Here is a 17,301-nt window from a genome sequence, read left to right as displayed (position 1 = left end):
AATCAATATATCAATCAATCACATTTTATTAAACTTTCCCTCCTTGACTTCCCTCTGTCAGAACACACTTCACAGAGAAGCACAATACAGTAGACAGTGCAGTGCAGTAGAATAGTGCTGTTACAGTAGGGGGCTGTAGTAACAGTGTAGTAGAATAGTACTGGTACAGTAGGGGGCTGTAGTAACAGTGCAGTAGAATAGTGCTGGTACAATAGGGGGCTGTAGTAACAGTGCAGTAGAATAGGGCTGTTACAGTAGGGGCTGCAGTAAGTGCAATACAGTAGGACAGTGCTGTTACAGCACAGCAACAGAGCAACCAGTCTGTCAGTGACTGTGTTAGGACGTGGTTCCAGTTGTGTCAATGTGTCAGTGTATGGATCTAGATGTGTCTGTGTCAGTGTGTCTGTGTCAGTGTGTCTGTGTCAGTGTGTTGACGTGTCAGTAGCGGTGTCAGTACATCAGTGTGTCTGTGTCAGTGTGTTGATGTGTCAGCATCGGTGTCAGTGCGTTAGTGTGTTAGTGTGTCTGTCTCAGTGTAGTGACGTGTCAGTACCACGGTCAGGTGGTTAGTGTGTCTATGTCAATGTATTGACGTGTCAGTGCGTCAGTGTGTTGACGTGTCAGTGTCAGTGCGTCAGTGTGTTGACGTGTCAGTACCGGGGTCAGTTCGTCAGTGTGTCTGTGTCAGTGTGTTGACGTGTCAGTACCAGGGTCAGTGTGTTGACGTGTCAGTACCAGGGTCAGTTCGTCAGTGTGTCTGTGTCAGTGTGTTGACGTGTCAGTACCGGGGTCAGTGCGTCAGTGTGTCTGTGTCAGTGTGTTGACGTGTCAGTGCGTCAGTGTATCTGTGTCAGTGTGTTGACGTGTCAGTACCGGGGTCAGTTCGTCAGACTCTATCTGTTCTTGCCCATGGTGATGCTTAGGCCGGTGCAGGCTGTCGCCATGGCACTGAACAGGGGGTCGAAGACTGGGCGCAGGCATAGCGTCACCACCGAGCGCACCCAGTACACGCCCACCCCCCAGCCCCGCCCGCACGGCCCGCCTGCCCACACCTGGCAGAAGGCAGCGCAGGCGAACATGGCCCCCCAGAGCAGCGCCAGGGGCAGCGCGCACAGCGTGGACAACACCATGTAGCAGAAGGGCTGTGAGCCGCTGAACACACGCTGGGACAGGGTCCACACCAGCTCCAGGGTGCTGGGGCCTGCGGGCTCGAAGAACACCTCTGAGAAATCCACCTGCAAGGGGGGGGACAGGGACAGTGCGTGGACAGAGGTCAGTGCCAGTGTGTCAAGGACCAGTGTGTTCAGTAACAGTGTGCAGTGAGTGTGTTGAGGGCTAGTGTGTTCAGTGACAATGTATACAGTACCAGTGTTTAGTGAGTATATGCAGTGCCTCACCGTGACCACGTCAGTGTTGAGCTGTTTGGGGTCTCTGTTGACCACTTCCTTCTCACTGGGAGGGCTCTGTGCGTCGGGCTTCTCCGGCTGTGTGGGCTCGGGGTCCTGTGGCGGGGGGGTGGCGGAGGCTGGGGGCTGTGGCTCCTGTGGGGCCCCTGCCTGGGGCTCGGCCATGGCTGGGGTCCCCCACACACACACTATACACGGACTGCACACACAAACCACACACTCCTACACACACTCTGCAGTAACTGCACACACTGTACAGGAACTGTGTAGATGTGCAGTGCGCTACACAACTGCACAGCAGCACACACACACTACACACAGGACACACATTCTACACACATACACACCCTGCACACGCACTACACACGCTCACACGGATGGGGGGAGGTGGGAATAGCTCTCCCAGGCCTGCAATAAAACAGCAATCACAAGTCAGACTCTCTCTCTCTCTCTCTCAAATTCAAATTCAAATTCAGATTGCTTTATTGGCATGACAGTTGTACATTAGTTTTGCCAAAGCATTATCAGAACAAAAAAACAAAAACAAAAAATTTAACAATATTTAAACAATACAGGAAATGCATATATTTATATATCACTCCCCACCCTCCACCCTCTTACAACACAAATGCAAACAGAACAGGTTCCCTCCCCCCCCTCCCTCAAGCAGGCATGGTGTCTATATACTGTATCCTGTCCCTCCAGCTGTGACAGGTGGACACATATTGGGCAGCCAGTGGGGCTGTGTGTCCCTCTCCCAACACGACAGACAGTTTTTCTGTGTTTGTCATTTTGGGGAATTGTGGGATGGAGAGAGTGATTTTATTTATAAAATTGTCCCGTGTTTGGGAGTATTTTTCACAGGTCAGGAGAAAGTGCATCTCTGTCTCGACCTCTCCTGTCTCACAGTGACCACAGATCCTGTTCTCCCTGGCCAGCCAGGTCTGTCTGTGTTGGCCCGTCTCTATGGCCAGGCTGTGGTCACTGAGACGGTATTTGGTCAGGATCTGCCTCTGCTTTGGGTTTCTGACAGTTACCAGGTATTCTGCCAGGCTGTAGTTTCGATTGAGGGTCCGATAGCAGATAGGAGTGTTTGAGGTGTTGTATAATTTGGTTCAGTCGGATTGGCATTGTTTGTGCAGTGCTGTGCTGCAGCTGACTGAGCGCAGTGCGGCTCTGCTCAGTGAGTCTCAGGACCAGCTGGCTGATGGGACTCTTCACTGGGCTGAGCGCATGCTATTGCAAGGCTTTGAAGTGGAGTGAGTTAGAGTCACTATTTTTCAGTTGAATACAATATTTCAGTGCTCTTTTTTGAATGCTAATAATCAGTGGAGAAAGGCCTAATTCAGCCCTGCATGCATTGTTTGGTGTATTTCTCTGTACTTTCAATATATTTTACAGAACTCTGCATGCTCGCTCTCTCTCTCTCTCTCTCTCTCTCTCTCATGGTGCTTTATTGGCATGACTGATATTTTAAATATCGCCAAAGCAATGACACACACACACACACACACACACACACAACAACAACACACCTCTCATCTGTACACACTGTGGCCATGCCTTAACACGAGGAAGGCAGGGAACATATCTCTCTGACCCAGTGCAGTGTTAGTGTAAGTAGTAGTGCAGTCTCTCTCTCTCTCTCTCTCTCTCTCTCTCTCTCTCTCTCTCTCTCTCAGTGATTTATGGAGTGAGGGAGTGCAGTCACACTGTCAGCAGACGCACGATTAACGGCTGAAAGAGCTTTTATAGGAGCAGCAATACTATTATAAACAGAAGCAGTATTATTATTATTAGTAGTAGTACTAGTATTAGTAGTAATAGTAGTAGTAGCGTTAGCAACATTAGTAGTAGCAGCAGTAGCAGTAGTAGTAGTTTTAGTAGTAGTAGTAATTAGTGGTTCATATCTTTTTAAGTGTCTGATTGCTGTGTCCAAGACAACTCCCATTCAGAAACACAGCTGAGCTGTAGGGACAGGAAGCAGTAAAATGCTATACAGTGCAGAAAGGACAGTATGGCACAGTACAGCATGGCACAGCACGGCACACACTGCACTGCACAGTATAGCACAGTATGGCACAATACAGCACAGCACAGGAAGCAGCCCCCCATCCCTCCCCCTCAGTAACCCCCCCACCTCAGTCCACTCCTCCTCCACCCCGGTGCCCGTCTCACCTGGTCAATGTGCTGCCTGTCTCTCGCTCTCTTTCCCTCCCTCTCTCTCTTTCTCTCTGTCCGTCTGTCACTGTGTGTTCTGACGTGAGGACACACTCCCTCTCACACGGACTCTGTGCTGCAGGGTGCAGGGCTGGAGGTCCGCTCTCTGGGCCTGTTTACTCTACGTCTCTCTCTCTCTCCCCCCTCCCCCCCCCGGGTGGTGTCGGGTGATAGGTGGACAGACAGAGCAGGTGAATGCGTTACCAGAGTCTCCCTGCCCCCTCCTACCCCTCTCCCTCTCTCCCTGTCCTTCTCCCTCTCTCTCTCTCACTCCCTCCCTCCCTCTCTCTCTCTCTCTCTCTCTCTCTCTCTATGGGTTCCCTTTCTCTCTGTGCAGGGTCAGAGATCAGTAGTGGACAGTGTGGGGAGCCCCTGTCCCCCACAGCTCTCTTAGTGTCTCACTAGTGTCCATGGCAGCGGTCAAGGGTGTGTCTGTGTATTAACTCCCCAAACACACACTTCTCTGACACTCTCCCTCAGCCACAGACACCTGACGGAGAGAGAGAGAGAGAGAGAGAGAGAGAGAGAGAGAGAGAGAGAGGGAGAAGGACAGGGAGAGAGGGAGAGGGGGGGGGTTAATTTTAGTAACACGTTACTGACCCAAAATAGAAAGATGACACTAAGGAAGGGGGGGAAAGGAGGGAGCTAAAAGGAGATGGATCAGATAGAGCGGTCCTGCACTGTACTGTACCACACTGTCACTGCACTGTACTGTACCACACTGATACTGTCAATGTATTGTACCACACTGTCACTGCACTGCACTGTACTGTACCACACTGATACTGTCAATGTACTGTACCACACTGTCACTGACACTGCACTGTACTGTACTGTACCACACTGACACTGCACTGTACTGTACCACACTGTCACTGACACTGCACTGTACTGTACCACACTGATACTGTCAATGTACTGTACCACACTGTCACTGACACTGCACTGTACTGTACTGTACCACACTGTCACTGCACTGTACTGTACTGTACCACACTGATACTGTCAATGTACTGTACCACACTGACACTGCACTGTACTGTACCACACTGTCACTGCACTGTACTGTACTGTACCACACTGATACTGCACTGTACTGTACTGTACCGCACCACAATGATACTGTACTGCACCACACTGTCACTGTCACTGACACTGCACTGTACTGTACTGTACTGTACCACACTGTCACTACACTGCACTGTACTGTACCACACTGATACTGTCAATGTACTGTACCACACTGTCACTGACACTGCACTGTACTGTACCACACTGATACTGCACTGCACCACACTGTCACTTTATTGTACTGTACTGTACCACACTGTCACTGCACTGTACCACACTGACACTGTACTGTACCACACTGACACTGTACTGTACTGTACCACACTGACAGTGTACTTTACTGTACCACACTGACACTGTACTGTAACACATTGTCACTGTACTGCACCACACTGTCACTGCACTGTACTGTACCACACTGTCACTGTACTGTACCACACTGTCACTGCACTGTAACACATTGTCACTGCACTGTACTGTACTGTACCACACTGTCAATGTACTGTACCACACTGTCACTGCACTGTACTGTACTGTACCACACTGATACTGTACTGTACTGTACCACACTGTCACTGCACTGTACTGTACCACACTGTCACTGTACTGTACCACATTGTCACTGTACTGCACCACACTGTCACTGTACTGTACTGCACCACACTGTCACTGTCACTGACACTGCACTGTACTGTACTGTACTGTACCACACTGTCACTACACTGCACTGTACTGTACCACACTGATACTGTCAATGTACTGTACCACACTGTCACTGACACTGCACTGTACTGTACCACACTGATACTGTACTGTACCACACTGTCACTGCACTGTACTGTACTGTACCACACTGATACTGCACTGCACCACACTGTCACTTTATTGTATTGTACTGTACCACACTGTCACTGCACTGTACCACACTGACACTGTACTGTACTGTACCACACTGACAGTGTACTTTACTGTACCACACTGACACTGTACTGTAACACATTGTCACTGTACTGCACCACACTGTCACTGCACTGTACTGTACCACACTGTCACTGTACTGTACTGTACCACACTGTCACTGCACTGTACCACACTGACACTGCACTGTACCACACTGTCACTGCACTGTAACACATTGTCACTGCACTGTACTGTACTGTACCACACTGTCAATGTACTGTACCACACTGTCACTGCACTGTACTGTACTGTACCACACTGATACTGTACTGTACTGTACCACACTGTCACTGCACTGTACTGTACCACACTGATACTGTACTGCACCACACTGTCACTGTACTGTACCACATTGTCACTGTACTGCACCACACTGTCACTGTACTGTACTGTACCACACTGTCACTGTACTGTAACACATTGTCACTGTACTGCACCACACTGTCACTGTACTGTACCACACTGTCACTGCACTGTGACTGTACTCTACCACACTGTCTATGTATTATACTGTACCACACTGTCACTGCACTGTACTGTAACACATTGTCACTGTACTGTACCACACTGTCACTGGACTGTGACTGTACTCTACCACACTGTCTATGTATTATATTGTACCACACTGTCACTGTACTGTACGGCACTGTCAGCCTGTGTCTCTGAGCAGTAGTGACTGGGTGTCAGACATTTGTCATATAAATAGCTAATGATTTTTTGAAAGAATACTGTTCTGATTAACAGCAACAATATAATAATATATAATATTATAATCGCACCAACTGCTGTCACCTTCTCACCAAGCTGCTTGGCGATGGTCTTGTAGCCCATTCCAGCCTTGTGTAGGTCTACAATCTTGTCCCTGACATCCTTGGACAGCTCTTTGGTCTTGGCCATGGTGGAGAGTTTGGAATCTGATTGATTGATTGCTTCTGTGGACAGGTGTCTTTTATACAGGTAACGAGCTGAGATTAGGAGCTCTCCCTTTAAGAGAGTCTCAGCTCGTTACCTGTATAAAAGACACCTGGGAGCCAGAAATCTTGCTGATTGATAGGGGATCAAAAACTTATTTCCCTCATTAACATGCAAATCAATTTATAACTTTTTTGAAATGCGTTTTTCTGGATTTGTTTGTTGTTATTCTGTCTCTCACTGTTAAAATACACCTACCATTAAAATTATAGACTGATCATTTCTTTGTCAGTGGGCAAACGTACAAAATCAGCAGGGGATCAAATACTTTTTTCCCCCACTGTATATATATATAGATATATTTATGCTCCACTGCAGGGAATCCTCTCTCCTGTGTGACTCCACTCTGCCCCTTCTGAGTCTCTGTAGCCCTGGTCCTGAGAGACACAGTCCAGTCCAGCAGGATCTCGGCCCTGGTCCTGTTTCAATCATGGCATGGTCAGTGCTTTATAGTGTCAGTGCACAGCAGTCAACCCCCATTTCTCTTGAGGTTCAGTTCCTCGCAGTATCCACAGAAGGGCAACAGAGCTTCACTCTATTTATGTCCTTGAGTCTGAACTCTGGGCTGAGAAACTCCCCAGAAAAACAGCACAATTAATAACAGTTACAGTGCAGAGACAATGCAAAGCATTCACTGCAAAATAATAATTATAATTATCATTGATATTATTAGTCTGTGCTGGATTAATGGACGGAGAGAAGGGATGAGACCAGGGGGTGTTTGTCTCTGTCTCCTTTGAAGGACCTGGGGACTGAGACACACCGACCAACTGACAGCCTGATGTACAGAAAGACAAGCAGGGTGGGGTCTATGTTTTCTGTAAAGCTGGTCTGAATGCTCCCCCTTTTGCTTTGTTTTCTCTCCTTCATTCCTGTGGATGAAGGGAAGACAGTGTGTGGGTGTGTAGACAGGCTCACGGCTCCTCCAGGCACTCCCTCTCCGAGTGTTAGAGTCCACAGCGTGGAGCTGTCACTCATTAACCTGTGACTGCGCGCCCAGCAGACAGCGAGCCCACATATTCGGAGGAGAGGTACTGTGTTATTGTAGTATTGTGCTATGTGTTGTGTGTGTGAGGGAGAGAGAGAATATGTACGAATGCTGTTTGCTCTGCTGTATGTCAGCTGTGTGTCTCTGCTGTGTTTCTTTGTGTGTCTGCAGTGTGCAGGGCAGTGGCTGTCTGTCCGTCTGTGTGCCTGTCCATGTGCCTGTCCAAGTGCCAGTCTGTGTTCCGTTCCGTCTTCCGGTCCGTCTTCCGGTCTGTGTCAGTCATGCCTGCCCAGTCCTGGGAGGCTGCAGGACTCAGAGCCCCAGGTTCCAATTCTGTCCCAGTAAATAAGGAGCCCAGGGCTGCTGGGGGTAACTGGAGTAGCTGACGATCTCCAGGAAGAATCCCGTTCTAATTAAAGATTTATTTGCCCTGCACACAAGCACCCGTACATTCCCCTCTCTCTCTCTCTCTCTCTCTCTCTCTGACCCCTTCTCTTTCTCCTGTCAGTACTCTGGACGCCTGACCCTTGCCGGTATTTATATCTCTCCGCTCCACTGCAGGGAATCCACTCTGTGTAGCCCAGGTCCTGCAGAGACACTCAAGTGTCCATCACACTCTGGGTGCAGTAACACTACACCACCACAGAAGGGCAGCGGAGCACCGACTGGTCCATGAGAGCGGCAGGACAGAGTGCCTGGGCAGCCACAGTTCAGCCCGATATATGAGTCAGATGCGCAGCGAACGGGTTTGGGTTAAGGCACAAGAGGAAATGCGGTGCTGACAGTAGGCTATTGATTGAACATGTGTTTAATGATATCGATACCCTCACACACTCCTGCTCTCCAGCCTGTGTCTGTGGATGACAGAAAGGTCTGCCAGATCGGCATGTCACAATCCACGGCGATTCAGGATTTCAGCTGCTGTTCCTCATTACAGAGGGTGCAGTTCCTCACCATGTCCAACAGAGGGAGACAAAGACCCTTATCCCTGTTTCTGTGAATGGACACGTGTGGGTGTGGGGATTACAGCCCTGCAGGTTCAGGACGGAGGGAGGGCGGAGAGAGGGGAGAAGGGTTTGCCGGGGAGAATGTGGGAGTGACTGCTACACACACACACACACACTCACATACACATGCAGAGTAAGAGAGAGAGAGAGAGTGAAGAGGGAACTTTAACAAGTAACACAATACCTTCTCCCCTGCTGCCCCACCCTGCCCATTCCTCTCCCCAAAATAGCCCCTCTGGCCCTGGCTCACTGCCCCCCCATCCTGCGTGTGCCGCGTGCAGTCCGGCCAGGTCCCCTCCTCACAGACAGGGGGAGCCAGCGAGCCACAGTGCTCCTTCCCTGGACCCCCGGACAGAGATCCCGCAGACAGGACCCTCTCCACACCCTGCCACCGCTGGGACTGCGACCAAGGGCTGCCATCGGCGTCTCTGGCCTCTTCACCCGCAGCGGGACTCAGCAGTGACCCTTCACAGGAGCCGAGTGAGTGAGTGGGCTGGTGGGTGTGGGGGCTGTGGGGCTGTATGCTGAAGTCTGGACAGAGAGAGGCTCTAAATATAGGCCAGCAAACAGACTCTCTCCCTCTCTCTCCGCTGTGCACTGGAGGCTGTTGATATAAATGTCACTGAGGCAGCAAGCTGAGTTCGCACAGAAATAGAAACTGGAGACAAACTTGAGTTCTGTATGTTTGTGTTGTTTGGTTGTAGTGCATTAGTGCTCACTATATTGCACTACACTGTACAACACTACACTATACTGTACTATGCTACACTGTACTACACTACAGTACACTACACTGCACTGCACTACACTACTGTGCTCCAGTATATTGCAGTGTACTGTATGGTACTGTGTTCCTGTCTCCTCTCAGGCTGTGAGCTTGGGACTGTGCTACAGACAGACAAACAGACTGACAGAGGGGCGTGTGAGACAGCAGAGGACAGCAGGCAGACCTGGGTTCGAGACAGAGGACTTTCACTGGGACTGAGGACCAACGTGCTGCTGTAGTGAAGTGAGTGATGTTACTGTGTGAGACAGCGAGTGCGAGTGTGAGTGCATGACACTAGTGTGGTGTAGTGACAATGTATTGTACAGCAGTTTGGAGTAGTGACAGTGTATTGTACTGCGGTGTGGTGTAGTGACAGTGTATTGTACTGCGGTGTGGTGTAGTGTTGAGTACTGTAGTGTTTCTGGTAAAGCGTACTATACTTTAGTGTATTATAATGTCCTCTCTCTCTCTCAGCACCCCAGTGCGCCATGTTGTCAGATGACACACTGGAGGAGTGCAGGATCGACGGGGACGAGGGCATTGTGACACGCTCCAGTGCCCCCGGCTCACTGCCTGCTGAGCCGCTCCCCAAACCCGACCCCCGAGACCCCCGGGGCGTCAACCAGCACCTCAAGGTACAGAGAGAAAGAGAGCAAGAGAGAGAAAGAAAGAAAGAGAGAAGTGTTGTGTGTATTGTTTGTATACAGTATTACTGCCCACTGTACTGTTCAATGTTTTGCAGTGGAACCCCCTGTACTTGCTTTGGCGAAATGGGTATAACCTTGTCATGCCAATAAAGCTCTTTTTGAATTTGAATTTGAATTTGAATTGAGAGAGAGAGAGAGAGAGAGAGAAATGCACTCCCTTCTGCACTGCAAGACATATGCCCAAATGAAGGGACACATTCCTTAACAAAATAATGAATGCCTACCCAACCTTTGGTAAAACTGAGAAATAAGGTCAGTCCTCCTGGGGGGGGGACACACAGCCCCCCTGACTGCCCAATATGTCAGCACCTGCCACAGCCTGAGGAGCACAGTGACACACGAGCACCGGCTGTAAATAAATTGGAAATATTCGTTTGTAGTGTAATTGCATTTCAAAAAAGGAATTTGGAAATAGTTAACCTATTTTCTTTATTTCTAGGTATAAAAGAGCATTTATATTTTATTCCATTTTGTCTTTCTGTACTTTAATGTACAGAATATTATTGTGACTTATAACGCTATTATTTATTTTCCATGTATGTATGTATGTATGTATGTCTGTCCAATCACTTTGACAATACAAATGTATTTGTCATGTCAATAAAGCACCTTGAATTGAATTGAATTGAGAGAGGTGTACTGTACTGTTATGTGGTGTACTGCAGTGTGTCTGTTTATCTCTGTGTCTCAGTGTGTCTGTGTGTCTCTCTGTGTGTCTGTCACTGTGTGTCTCTATGTGTTTGTGTCTGTGTGTGTCCATCCCTCACTCAGTAACAGCCTCTTTGTGTGAGATTCCTCTCTCCCTCACTCCCTATCCTCTCACTGTCTCAGGTGGAGTTCAGCGATGTTCTGGGGGAGCCGGCGTCCTTCCACAGTTTTGACCGCGTGTGGACGTGGAGCGACATGCTGTTCGAAGCGACGCGGCTGTGGTGTTACCGTGGCGTGTCCCTGCTGTGCGCCGTGCCACTGTCCCTGCTGGCTGGATTCCTGTTCGCCTGCCTCAGCTGCGTCCACATCTGGTACAGAAAGAGAGAGTGGAGGAGTCACACAGTGTGTCAGTCAGGCAATGTGTCAGTCAGTCAGCCAGTCACACAATCAGTGTGTCAGTCAGTCAGTGTATCAGTCAGTGTGTCAGTCAGTGTCTCAGACAGTCAGTGTGTCAGTCAGTCAGTGTGTCAGTCAGTCAGTCAGTCAGTGTGTCAGCCAGTCAGTCAGTGTGTCAGTCAGTGAGGCAGTGTGTCAGTCAGTCAGTGTATCAGTCAGTCAGTCAGTGTGTCAGTCAGTGTCTCAGACAGTCAGTGTGTCAGTCAGTCAGTCAGTGTCTCAGACAGTCAGTGTGTCAGTCAGTCAGTGTATCAGTCAGTCAGTCAGTCAGTCAGTGTGTCAGTCAGTCAGTCAGTGTGTCAGCCAGTCAGTGAGTGTGTCAGTCAGTGAGGCAGTGTGTTAGTCAGTCAGTGTATCAGTCAGTCAGTCAGTCAGTCAGTCAGACAGTCAGTGTGTCAGTGTGTCAGTGTGTCTGTGAACAGTGTATATTAACCACCTCCTGTCTGTGCAGGTGTGTGATGCCGTGTGTGCAGTTGTGTACAGTCAGTATGCCCCCGCTGCGCTCGCTCTGGTCCAGCCTGCTGGAGGTGTTGGTGGCCCCACTGTGCGCCAGTGTGGGGCGCTGCTGCAGCAACGTCTACCTGCGTCTGGCCAAGGACTGACACTGCACCGTGAGAGAGACAGAGAGACAGAGAGAGAGAGAGGAGGAGGAGGGAGAGAGAGGAGAGGGGAAGAGGAGAGGTGGAGAGGGGATGTGTGTGGGGGGGTGTAACAGGGCTGGGCTGAAGTTTCCCTTTAATTTTATTTCTACTGGTTTCATTCTTTCCAGTCGCCTCTTCCTTCACCTCCGGCCTCTCTGACGCTCTCAGACTCTAATCCCCCTCGATACATACACTCCCACTCTGACAAACACACACACACTCCAACACACACACACTATATCACTCTAACACACACACACACACACTCACACACACACACACACACAGACACACACACTCACACACACACACACACACACACACACACACTCCAACTCTGACAAACACACACACACACACACTCCCACCCTGACACTCACACACACACACACTCCCACTATGACAAACACACACACACACACACACACACTCCCACTCCCACCTTAACACTAACACACACACACACACACACACACACACACTCACACACTCCCACTCTGACAAACACACACACACTCACACACACTATTACTCTAACACACACACACTCACACTCCCACCCTAACACTAACACACACACACACACTCCCACTCTGACAAACACACTCACACACACACACACACAATCACTCTAACACACACACTATCACTCTAACACACACACACACTCCCACTCTGACAAACACACACACACACACACACACACTCCCACCCTGACACTCACACACACACACACTCCCACTCTGACAAACACACTCACACACACACACACACAATCACTCTAACACACACACTATCACTCTAACACACACACACACACACACACTCCCACTCTGACAAACACACACACACTCACACACACTATTACTCTAACACACACACACTCACACCCTAACACTAACACACACACACACACTCCCACTCTGACAAACACACACACACACACACACACACACACTCACACTCTGACAGACACTCACACTCCCACCCTAACACTCTCTCTCTCACACACACACACACACACACACACACACACTCCCACTATGACAAACACGCACACACACACACTCACACTCCCACCCTAACACTAACACACACACACTACCACTATAACACAAACTCACTGACACACTCCTACAAACACGCACACTCCTACCCTAACACTCACTCTCACACACACACACACACACACACACACACACACACACACACACACACACAAACCTGTGTAACTCTGAACTTTGACAATCCTGAAGCAATGCGGCTCAATAAACAGACATGATTGTGAGACTTTGAGAAGCAGGCGTGTCCTGGTCTTATTATTATTAATCCAGTGAGATGATGTGACTGATAATACCACGATTATGACAAACTTCTGTTCAGCACAGTGTGGTACCGAGCAGTGCAGTACTGTGGTACAGTACAGTGCAGTGCAGTGAGGTTCAGCACAGTATACTGAGGTACGGTACAGTATTATTCCTCGCATCATAGAACTGTCACAGACGGGTCTTTTCAGAGCTGCCAGAAACTCCATTTCACAACAGGTGCGATTCTCCAAAACTTCCACAAGATGGCGATCACCCCGTTTGTGCAGACTTCTGCGGGCTTAGTGAACGCGCAGAGAGATGTGTGATTGTGTGTGTGAGAGAGAGATTGTGTTTGTAAGAAAGTGTGGTGTTGTGTGTGAGAGAGAATGTGTGTTTGTGTGAGATAGAAAGAGTTTTTGCATGAGTGAGATTGTGTGAGATAGAGTGTGTGTTTGTGTGTTGTGTGTTGTGTATTCCCAGGCCGTCCTTTCTCTGGAAAACATCTAACCGGGTGAAATGAAAAGATTCTTCAGTATTACAGCGCTGTTCCTCCCCGGGTTAGGGAAGATCGTGGATAGTCTAGTTATAAAAAAGAACAACAACAATAAAACAAGATTATTTAAGGATTAATCGAAAAACAATGTTATTTTTGAAAATGTGTTCAATTTAATTTGATAATTTGCATGAAAGCCTTAATTCAATAACATACAAAAGATCAAGGACTGTGTCTCTGCAGGACCAGGGCTGAGACCCTGCTGTTTAAGGTTTAAGATCTTTGGAAACCTGCTTTGCACAGAAACAAGGATGTGGGAGTGGCCATCTTGGTAAGGGAGTAGGGTTTCCACAGGCCATCCTAGGAAGGTCCTCTGTAGCCAGCCCTCTGAGGGAACCTTCCCCCTGTTATGGGTAGGAGTAATGTGTTAATGTTCGGAGTGGTTTATTTATGATGATGATGGTGATGACGACTTGATTTATTAGCAGACACACTTATCCAGGGTGACGTAGAATTCTTTACAATATATCCCATTCAATTGACATTTGACATTTGAATGACCCCTTTCTTTAGCTGGGCATTTGACAGGAGACGTGTGGGGGATGTGTGTTGTTTTTGTCGAGTGTCTCTTTGTGTCTTTCTGTCTGTCTGTCTCTCAATTCAGTTCAATTCAATTCAAGGTGCTTTATTGACATGACAATTTGTATTTGTATTGTCAAAGCAATTGGACAGACAGACATACATACATACATATATGGAAAATAAATAATAATAGAATTATAAATCACAATAAGATGTACGTGCACAATAAGACAGAATGTACGTGCTCTGTGATGTCATAGCAGTCAGCTGAGAGAGAGTTCTGTGATGTCATTGCTGAGCTGGCAGTGAAGGGAGAGGGAGAGGAAGGCACAGCACGTACGTGGCCTCCCTTGCTGACTGGGCTAGAATGGGTGAATGAGAGAGTGGAGGGAATGGAACAGGAAATATACAATTGTATTATTCATATTGTGAATCGTGTGAATATTGTGTGCATGTGTGTGTGTGTGTGTGTGTCTGTGTGTGTGTCAGTGTGTGTCAGTGCTGCTCTGTGTGCTCAGTGCTCTCGTGTGTCTTGCACAGTCTCTGCTGAGGAATGAGGACAGGCTGGCTGATTAGAGCTGATGGGGACCCGGCGCTGAGGGAGTGGGGGTGTGTTGTGTGAGGGGCTCGGCTGTTCTGAGCTCCCAGGAGGCTCTGGGATACAACAGCTGGGGATATATTTGTGTTCCCCAAATATTTATTGAAATCAGAGAGAGAGAGAGAGAGCGAGATCACTGACTGTCACTCTCTCACTCTCATTTTAATTTTCTCACTCTCACTTCCACTCCCACTGTCACAGCACTGTCACTGTCACTGTCTCTCACCCAGGACTGAGTGCGTGTGTGCGGCAGAGCGCATGTGTGTGTGTATAATTATGGTGCAGTTTTGCTCCTCCAGTGAAAGCCGACTCTCAGTGTTTGTCTCAGCACTGCTCTGGGGCTAATGGCTCTCCACTGATCCCTCACTGTTTATCTTCTTACTAATTAATTCATCTTGTATGTGTGCAGCTCTGAGGGAGAGTAGAGAGGGGCAGAGGGGAGAGAGAGGAGAGAGAGAGGAGAGAGAGGGTCAGAGGGGAGAGAGTGGGAAGAGAGAGGGGCAGAATGGAAGGGATGAGGTAGATGGAGAGACTCTAGACTGGCTCTATACAATCAGTCACTAAACTATATGATCCTTATTTATGCTTTGTCTTTTGCAAGTATAGCAGGTTAAACCCGTTTGCCTGTTTTCCTTTGATTTCCAATACTACCTTCGTTTCTATGGTATGTGTACGCCATGCATTTTGGCGGAAGACTGACAGACACCCCGGCACGGTGGGTAGAACGTGCGGGACTCTGGTGCTCGGACCTGTAGACGAGCTGGGCGGTGGGTGGGTGAAGGAATCGGTCCAGTCCCATCACGGAACAGTAAGCACAATATAGGTTTAAATGTTACTGTTTTTATTATCGTAATCTATGTATTCGTATTTCTGCGCCTCTAGAGGTGCACCAGTAATTTCCACTGACAAAAACAAAGCAAGACCTAACAGACTGTACAACCATAAATACTGAAATAAACCTGTTGTATATATAATCTTAATGTATAGTTTTATGTATTTGCTTATTTATTTATTTTGTATTTTTGTATCTCCCTCATTTAATTTTCCTCAAACCGACACCCTTAAATGTTCTCTTGAAGCAGGACCCCCTACACGTCCGTGGCAGTCATTGATACTATATGACTTGTATATGGAAAAAATTAAGAATTCTCCTTATTTGGAAATCTGGGTGGGACTTCACTGAGGGGCGTGTTTTCAAGCTGGCTCAGAAGGATATATGTAATTAGGGATGCAGCCCTGTGTAGAGAGCTGTTGAAGTGAATGCAATGGAAGCCCAGTAGGACTGTGGTGTATGGTGGTAATTTGGCACCGAATAGACCGACAGCAGCAGTAGTATTTGGACTGGTGGAGAGTCTGAATATTACTACAGCCTCTATTGATACTTTGCAAGTTATTGTTTTCATTTTGGGCTAAAGAGAGAGTTGTGTTATTTATTTTGGTTTGTAAATAAAGTTTTCTCTTGCATTATGTTGTTGTAGAGTCAGTGCCTATTTCCTGTGTCTCTCTCCAACAGATAACACATTGTTATTAGTGCCAATAAAAACTGTGACACCGACTGACTGACACACTGACACACTGACTGACGGACTGACAGACTGACAGCCTGACACACTGACTGACCAACTGACACACTGCTTAACTGATATACAGACACACACTGACTCTCTAGAATCATTCAGGAATAATTCTGGGGCTGATGAGCTACCAGAGAGAGAGAGAGAGAGAGTCCCAAATCACCCAAATCCCAAATCACTGCACTACAGATCATATTTACACCCTACACACCCTCATAGACAAACACGTCCACCAAAAAAGTAAAGGCAAAATCTTTGCCTGTTTAATTGATTTCAAAAAGGCATTCGACTCCATTTGGCACGAGGGACTTTATTACAGAATTCTTCAAAGCGGTGTAGGGGGTAAAGTCTATGATATTATAAAATCAATGTACACCGAAAACAAATGTGCAGTAAAAATTGGCAACAAAAGAACAGAGTTCTTCACTCAAGGGCAGGGAGTGAGGCAGGGCTGCAGTTTGAGCCCAACACTGTTCAACATCTACATTAATGAGTTGGCAACGGTGTTGGAGCAGTCTGATGCCCCTGGCCTCACCTTAAATGACACAGAAGTCAAATCCCTGCTCTCTACAGATTACCTAGTCTTGCTGTCGCCCACAGAGCAAGGGCTTCAGCAAAACCTGGCACTACTAGAGCAGTACTGTCAGTCCTGGGCCCTGGCAGTAAACATGATTTTCCAAAAAAAGGCCAGACCTCAGGGAAACAAATACCACTTCACGCTAGATAACACTACCCTAGAACACACCTCACACTACACCTACCTGGGCCTGACTATTAGTGCGTCAGGGGGCTTTAACCTGGCAGTGAAGACGCTCAAAGAAAAAGCAAGAAGAGCATTCTATGCAATCAGAAGAAGATTCTATAAAATTAATATTCCAGTCAAAATCTGGCTCAAACTAATTGAC

The 17,301-nt window shown here is 48.1% G+C and overlaps 2 protein-coding genes across 2 annotated transcripts; one reads left to right on the top strand and one right to left on the bottom strand.

Annotated features, from left to right (window-relative positions):
• Positions 1–8: 8 nt before the first annotated feature.
• On the bottom strand, positions 9–3,781 carry LOC136753787 (caveolin-3). The gene is made up of 3 exons (XM_066710173.1): positions 3,585–3,781; positions 1,398–1,814; positions 9–1,235 (listed from the first exon to the last, which is right to left on the bottom strand). The coding sequence occupies exons 2-3, from the start codon at positions 1,569–1,571 to the stop codon at positions 894–896; spliced, it is 516 nt and encodes a 171-aa protein (XP_066566270.1). The 5' UTR covers positions 1,572–1,814; positions 3,585–3,781; the 3' UTR covers positions 9–893.
• A 3,844-nt stretch (positions 3,782–7,625) lies between these two features.
• Positions 7,626–13,144, top strand: cav4b (caveolin 4b). The gene is made up of 5 exons (XM_066710168.1): positions 7,626–7,660; positions 8,855–9,104; positions 9,865–10,025; positions 10,929–11,116; positions 11,653–13,144. The coding sequence occupies exons 3-5, from the start codon at positions 9,879–9,881 to the stop codon at positions 11,801–11,803; spliced, it is 486 nt and encodes a 161-aa protein (XP_066566265.1). The 5' UTR covers positions 7,626–7,660; positions 8,855–9,104; positions 9,865–9,878; the 3' UTR covers positions 11,804–13,144.
• The last annotated feature ends 4,157 nt before the right edge of the window (positions 13,145–17,301 follow it).

The sequence above is a fragment of the Amia ocellicauda genome, chromosome 7, assembly GCF_036373705.1.
Source record: "Amia ocellicauda isolate fAmiCal2 chromosome 7, fAmiCal2.hap1, whole genome shotgun sequence".
Taxonomy (NCBI): Eukaryota; Metazoa; Chordata; class Actinopteri; order Amiiformes; family Amiidae; genus Amia; species Amia ocellicauda.
This window is presented reverse-complemented; position numbering and strand designations above follow the sequence as displayed.

What these genes read in the sequence shown, in the direction of transcription:
- LOC136753787 (XM_066710173.1), bottom strand. Translation starts at nt 1,571, where the DNA reads ATGGCCGAGCCCCAGGCAGGGGCCCCACAGGAGCCACAGCCCCCAGCC. An exon ending in TCAACACTGACGTGGTCACG is followed by an intron (nt 1,236 to 1,397) that starts GTGAGGCACTGC and finishes CCCCCCTTGCAG; the next exon opens with GTGGATTTCTCAGAGGTGTT.
- cav4b (XM_066710168.1), top strand. Translation starts at nt 9,879, where the DNA reads ATGTTGTCAGATGACACACTGGAGGAGTGCAGGATCGACGGGGACGAG. An exon ending in GCGTCAACCAGCACCTCAAG is followed by an intron (nt 10,026 to 10,928) that starts GTACAGAGAGAA and finishes TCACTGTCTCAG; the next exon opens with GTGGAGTTCAGCGATGTTCT. An exon ending in CTCAGCTGCGTCCACATCTG is followed by an intron (nt 11,117 to 11,652) that starts GTACAGAAAGAG and finishes CTGTCTGTGCAG; the next exon opens with GTGTGTGATGCCGTGTGTGC.